The sequence below is a fragment of the Anomaloglossus baeobatrachus genome, chromosome 5 (genome assembly GCF_048569485.1).
Source record: "Anomaloglossus baeobatrachus isolate aAnoBae1 chromosome 5, aAnoBae1.hap1, whole genome shotgun sequence".
NCBI lineage: Eukaryota > Metazoa > Chordata > Amphibia > Anura > Aromobatidae > Anomaloglossus > Anomaloglossus baeobatrachus.
In genome coordinates this window covers 29,464,422-29,471,697 of record NC_134357.1, presented here as the reverse complement: position 1 = coordinate 29,471,697, position 7,276 = coordinate 29,464,422, and the positions used below count along the sequence as shown (strand labels likewise).

Sequence of the window (7,276 nt, the reverse complement as noted above, 5' to 3'; positions counted from 1 at the left end):
GATGACAGTCAGACATTGCTGCTTTTCTGCCTCCATAGAATTTTAAAAAAAAAATAAAACTCATGAAATCGGCCTGGACAGAAATGATAGCACCCTCCTCCTCCTCCTCCTCCTCCTTAACTAAATATCTTGTTGCACAACCTTTTTAGGCAATCACTGCAATCAAACGGTTCCTGTAACTGTCAATGAGACTTCTGCTCCTCTCGACGGGTATTTTGGCCGCTCCTCAAGAGCAAACTGCTCCAGTTGCCTGGTGTTTGAAGGTTGCCTTTTCCAGACGGCATGTTTCAGCTCTTTCCAAAGATGCTCAATAGGATTTAGGTCAGGGCTCATAGAAGCCACTTCAGAATAGTCCAATATTTTCCTCTTAGCCATTCTTGGGTGTTTTTAGCTGTGTTTTTGGGTCATTATCCTGTTGCGAGACCCATGACCTGTGACTGAGACCAAGCTTTCTGACACTGGGCAGCACATTTATCTCTAGAATCCCTTGATAGTCTTGAGATTTCATTGTACCCTGCACAAATTCAAGACACCCTGTGCCAGATGCAGCAAAGCAGCCCCAGAACATAACAGAGCCTCCTCCATATTTCACAGTAGGGACTATGTTCTTTTCTTGATATGCTTCATTTTTCCATCTGTGAATATAGAGCTGATGTGCCTTGCCAAAACTTTCCATTTTTGTCTCATCTGTCCATAGGACATTCTTACCGAAGCTGTGTGGCTTGTCAACATGTAGTATGGCAAATTCTAGTCTGGCTTGTTTATGATTTTTTTTTAACAATGGCGTCCTTCTTGGTCATCTCTCATGAAGTCCACTTTGGCTCAAACAATGACAGATGGTGCGATCTGACACTGATGTTCATTGAACTTGAAGTTCACCTTTAATCTCTTTAGAAGTTTTTCTGGGCTCTTTTGTTACCATTTGTATTATCCATCTCTTTGATTTGTCATCAATTTTTCTCCTGCGGCCACGTCCAGGGAGGTTGGCTACAGTCCCATGGATCTTAAATTTCTGAATAATATATGCAACTGTAGTTACAGGAACATCAAGCTGCTTGGAGATGGTCTTATAACCTTTACCTTTAACATGCTTGTCTATAATTTTCTTTCTAATCTCCTGAGACAACTCTTTCCTTCACTTTCTCTGATCCATATTGAGTGTGGTACACAACATGTCACCAAACAGCATAGTGAGTATCTGTAGCCCTATATACAGGCCTACTGACTGATTACAATATTGTGGACACCTTTGATGCTAATTAATGGACATACCTTGATTTAACATGTCTCTTTTGTCACATTATTTTCAGGAGTACCTTCATTTCTGTCCAGGCCTTTTTCATAAGTTTTATTTTTTAAAAAATTCTATGGAAGCTGAAAAGCAATGTATGACTTTCATTTGTTCATTTTCATAGATTTTTAATTTATCATTACTTTTGTCATATTCAAGTTATTTCTGTGACGATTGTGTTTTATTTTTTCATTAATCAAAGGGTACCAACAATTTTGACCATGTGTGCATGTAAAAAAAAATAAAAATACATCCTTAGACTCATCGCTCATCTCTCCAGCCACTATAATTCTCACTGTCACCCATCCAGTCCTCGTTGCATCTACAGATCACAACATATTGCAGTAAAGTCCCTGGGCCTCTTATTCTGGGCTGGGGTTCTGGCTTTGATATGGCCTAAGATGGCTATGCTCAAAATGTGACCTTGCACATGGATGTCCAGAACTCTTCCCTACCTCATTAAAGCCTGAAGACTCAGCTGAGAGTTAGAAGCGGCAATCAGATGATGCGTCGAGGAGAGTTCCGGTGACGGTGAGTTTGGAGGTGCCGGAGAGATGAGCGGTTAAGTGAATATTAGGAATTTTACTGCACAGAGAAATGTTGCTGAATCTGCAGAAACATCTGAAAAAAAGTGCAGTTTGGTGAATGTGGATTTCTGAAAATGTATTCGCTCATCTTTAATTAATAGGAAACTTGATAGAATTTCTATGCCCAAGTGATCACATAGCAGAGAGTGGGAAGGAGAAAGATGGTCTTTTTTAGATTTTTATCCATACACCCGCAGCACAAGGGGGTACAAAAAGCAGCTCTCATTCTGGAGCATTGGACCTTCGTCCACTTACTTGCCACCTGGGGATACTTTGTCTCTTCTATCTATTGGTGAAGGGACAATCAAGGAAACGACACAAATGGCTTCTCTTTTCTTAAACGTTACTTTTTTGTACCTCTTTGGCAATGTTCCCATACAAAATGCAGTCACTTTAAACTGTTTCTTTCTTCCTGTGCACCCTATCTCTATACTGCACTTCTTTTGTCTGCCTCTCCTCTCGGCTGAGTCCTGTTACCAGCTGACTATTCTAACCCCATCCTTCACCTGGGGTCCTAGATCATGTCTTTTCCTTGTGCCTTGTGGGTCCCGTGAATCCCCTATGTCGCCCAGCAGGCCGCCGACACCACAACCACCCTGCTTCTCAGGAAGATATGTTCTTACTTCCTGAAAATTTTCCTCATCCCACAAGCTCCTCCCATTGGCTAAACCTTTTCTTAACCCATGGTGTACTTGCTGATTAAGTGCCACCGAGCTAACCAACTATACTGCACCCCACAAGCACTGTTATCTACCAAAAACTTGTAAAACTCTGCAACATCTTTGTCTATACCCTTCAAACACTGTAGTATTTCAATATAAAAGATACACAATACAGTACACATTAAGGCATACAAACACACATTCATCGTTGCATACAACAAAGTGCTCATTCGGCCACTAGATGCACCAGCCACACTTACAATAATGTGATATAAAATACCAGCCTAAAATCTACGAAAACATCCTGGTCGGGGTCTTCAGGGGGGGAATTCTTTGCATTCTTGGTACACTGACCACCTCCTTACACTTATGCAGCCTTTACACGAGTCGACCGATCGATCGTACCCGCCCCCGTCGTTTGTGCGTCATGGGCAAATCGCTGCGCGTGTCCCACAAAGTCGTTAAACCCCCGTCACACGTACTTACCTGCTGTGCGACCTCGCTGTGGGCGGCGAACATCCTCTTCCTGAAGGGGGAGGGACGTTCGGCGTCACAGCGATGTCACACAGCCGCCGGCAATAGAAGCGGAGGGGCGAAGATGAGCAGGACGTAAACATCCCGCCCACCTCCTTCCTTCTGCATAGCCTGCGGGTGCCGCGGGATGCAGGTAAGTTGTGTTCATCGTTCCCGTGGTGTCACACGGAGTGACGTGTGCTGCCACGGGAATGATAAACAACCGGCGCCATGTAAAATAAACAATATTTTAAAACTGAGCCACGAGTACACGACTCACGATTTGTGAGCGATACTGCGTCGCTCGGAGGTGTCACATGAGACGACGTCGTGTACGATGCCGGATGTCCGTCACGAAAACAGTGACCCCGATGATGCATCGCACAATCGGTCGTCTCGTGTAAAGCCCGCATTACAGTTACGTGCTGATCAGCTTCTCCTCCTGCTTCACCTTAATGAAGCATGGACTGTAGTATTTCACTGAACATTGAGAAAATGCAGCTCGTCACCACGTTACTGTGTGTGTAGATCACATTTGAGCAGTCCCAAGATGACTTTTCAGACGACTGAAGCCTTGTTTAAGAGGAGGCGGCAAGCTGAATTTTTTCTCCAGATGCAGGAAAAATTAGATTGGTCTCTGCAGAGATCACGTGATGGAAAAGAGGAGACAGGGCCCACAAGAAAAGCATCTTATGGTTACATGATCCTCTCAGTCACCATTTGGCCACCACTGCCTACATTATTTCATGATCTCAATTAATACCTGCGCAATCCTGTTTTAAGTTCCGCATTGTCTGGAAATCCTCTACACCTAAAAATGTGCTATATGGAGACTTGATAAATAATTAATATCTTTATGTGATTTCCTTTTCTCAACGTTGATTCTAAACTTTCCAATATTGGTAATATCTCTTTATTTTATGTTGACTTAGGATGATATTGAAAAATAATACAGAAGATGGATTTATATTGTTGGGATTTTCCGAATATCCATATCTACAAGTTCCGCTATTTCTGGCCTTCCTGTTTATATACTTACTCACCCTCACTGAGAACATTTTGCTTATTGTGATTATATTTTTGGATCCAAACCTTCACACTCCTATGTATTTCTTTCTGTGTAACTTGTCCTTTGCAGATATTTGCCTGACCACCGTTGTCCTTCCCCGATTCCTCCTGACTTTTTTGGGCCTGGAATACATATCGTATTCGCAATGCTTGACTCAAGCGTATCTTTACGTTTCCTTCCAGGGCTTGGAATATCTTTTGTTGACAGTGATGTCCTATGACCGGTATGTGGCCATCTGCAATCCACTTCGTTACAGTCTCCTCTTGAACAAGAAAGTCTGTGTTCTACTAGTCGCTCTCAGTTTCCTTGTCGTCATACTAATCCCTTCACCGGTCATTAGTGCAGTTTCTCTGTTATCATTCTGCTTTAGAAAAGAGATTGATCACTTCTTTTGTGATCTCATGCCTTTACTAAAAATCTCCTGTGTAGATCCCTCTCATGTGGAAACTGTTGTGTTAATTGATGGGGCAATTTTTATTTTCTTTTGCTTTGGTTGTATATTATTTTCATATGCTTCCATACTTCGTTCAATATTGAAGATACAGACAGCATTTGCCAAACAAAAAGCTTTCTCTACGTGTTCTTCCCACCTCATGGCCATCCTAATGCTTCAACTGACCATCATCTTTGTCTATTTCCAACCTCAATCTGATGATACCTCTCACAATAGTAAAAACGCAACACTTCTTAATACCGTCATGATTCCAATACTGAATCCAGTTTTGTACAGTCTCCGAAACAAAGATGTCAAATCAGCATTTATAAAACTTTTTAAAGGAAATAAAAAGGTATTGAAAGAAAAATAGCAGCGCAAAATTAGTGGAGCACAGTCTGTTGCTTTGGTTTTCCAATCTACGAGATATTTCTATAATTACTGAACTACAATTATCAGCAATTCTGGAGTTTTTACATTTTTATTGATAAATACATCAAGTTTATGCAAAGACTCAATACTTCCAATTTTAATTCTTATTTTTCAAGACTTCTGCCTTTCTTTCCTGGCAGCTGGGAATCAACTTCTGGGCCAAATCCAAACTGATGACCGACCATTCTTGCCTAATCAGGGCTAGGAGTTTATCAGAATTTCTGTGTTGTCCCCTCAATTTTTGAGGATTGACCACAGGTTCTCAATAGAGCTGAGATCTGGGAGTTTGCTGACCATGGACACAAACTTTTAATGCAATGTTCACCGAGCCATTTAGTTTTCACTTTTGCCTTGTGATATGGTCTCCATCATGATGGAGAAAGCATTGTTCAATTGTTTTGAATGGTTGAGAGAAGTTGCTCATTCTCAGGATGTTGTTGGCATAACACAGGACTCATGGTTGCACTCTTACAATCTTTTCTTCTCCAGACAATCAATCTTCCAGAAGTCCAAAATAGTGTGAAGGGGGCTTCATCAGAGAAAATGACTTTACCCCAGTCCTACAAATTCCAATCACTGTACCTCCTGCCGAATTTCAGTCTATCCTTGATATTTTTCTTGAAAATGAAGTGACATTTTTGCTGTCCTTACACCAGGCTTGCCTCCTAAAGCCTTTCCCTCATTGTCCGTATAGACTCACTGTCACCTGTCTGCTGTCATTCCTGAACAGGCTCTGGTGTTAGACCAATTTTGTAGCTGAATCTATTTTGTGGCAAGACTAAAATTAATTGGAAATCTGTTTTTTTGTGGTTAAGTGATTTTTCATAGCAAGGAATGACAATTTTTTGAAAATTATCTGATCAGTCTACATAAAAATCCAGGGTTAATGCAAACTGCCACTATAAGGGTATATCCATGTGCTGTGGTTTTGTGCTCACCACAAAACTGCACCCTGTGGGTACAACAACGCAGCCTTTGGCCCAAAAATGCATCCAAAAACACAGGCGTTTTTGATGCTTTTTTGACAATGAGGTTTTGGGTTTGTTTTTTTAAACCAATGAGTGAATAAGAGAGATAGGCGGACCCGGACTGTAAAGTCTGAGCCATGCAGTTCAAATGTAACCGAGTGGCAGGTCAGGAACTCTCAGAGAATTAGAATACTGGCAATCTTAAAGGTTTATTTCATGCAGACGTTGCCTGAACGCTGTGAACAATAATGAGAAAAAAATGAAGTGGGCTCCTGACTATTTTTGATAATCAGCACAGGTAAAGTAGACAGCTGTGGGCTGGTATTACTGAGTTAGTAATTTGGGTGTCTGACAGATGGCCTCTTTATTACTAATGCTAGCTGTCAATAGACAGCTGACATCAACCTCAAAAGTCACCCCAATTGCCACCGCACCAGGGCAATTGGGAAGAGCCAGGCAAAGTGCCAGAATTGGTGCAACTAATTTTGGGCTAAGAGGGTCCAAATAACCATGGATCTTCTCAGCCTGAGAATACCAGCCCTTAGATATCAGCTGGTTATCAAATATAAGCATAGGATCCCCTCTATTTTTGATAACCAGACCAAGTAAATCTGACATATGAGGGTTACAGCCCATAGTTGTCTGCTTTACCTATGATGGTTATCAAAAATAGGAGGGAAGTATTTTTTTTTTGTGTCTTTCATCCATATTTCCTTGCAGAGCAATTGCCCTATCTTGCTTCATTTTGCATATCCCTAGCCCTTACTATGAACATTTTACAGCCATTTTACAGCACAGAAGTTCAAGTCTCCAGTGACTTACAGTATATGGAATCTGGGGTCACGTTTGCGTCAAGTCCAGGTTCCAAACCAAACTTTTGACTAAAGTCGGGCCAAACTTGGTGAATACAAACTTCCACAGGTCCGCTCATCTCTAGTGTAGTTTGTAAAATGAGGTCACTTATGGGGGTTCTGTTGTTCTGGCACCTTAGGTATTCAGCCAATGGGACATGCACCTACAAATCGTAGCAGCAAAATCTCCACTATAATATGGCGCTCCTTCTCTTCTGAGCTTTGCAATATGTCGAACCCAGTGAACCTGAACTTGCACGGGTTCGCTCATCTGTAACCATAAGCCATTTCCAAAGGCGCTTCAGAGAATTTGGCAGTATATCCAACCGGCCTCACAACCACAGACCACATGTAACCACATCTGATCAGGATCTCGTCTGAGACAAGCCACCCGGACAGCTGCTGCAACAATTTGTACATAATTAATCAAAACATTCCGTATAAGTCCACCTTAGATCATCATGAAAATC

The 7,276-nt window shown here is 41.7% G+C and overlaps 1 protein-coding gene across 1 annotated transcript; it reads left to right on the top strand.

Moving 5' to 3' along the window:
• The first annotated feature begins 3,986 nt into the window (after positions 1-3,986).
• LOC142312600 (olfactory receptor 1L6-like) lies at positions 3,987-4,928 on the top strand. Its single transcript, XM_075351592.1, has one exon. The coding sequence runs from the start codon at positions 3,987-3,989 to the stop codon at positions 4,926-4,928; it is 942 nt and encodes a 313-aa protein (XP_075207707.1).
• Positions 4,929-7,276: the final 2,348 nt, after the last annotated feature.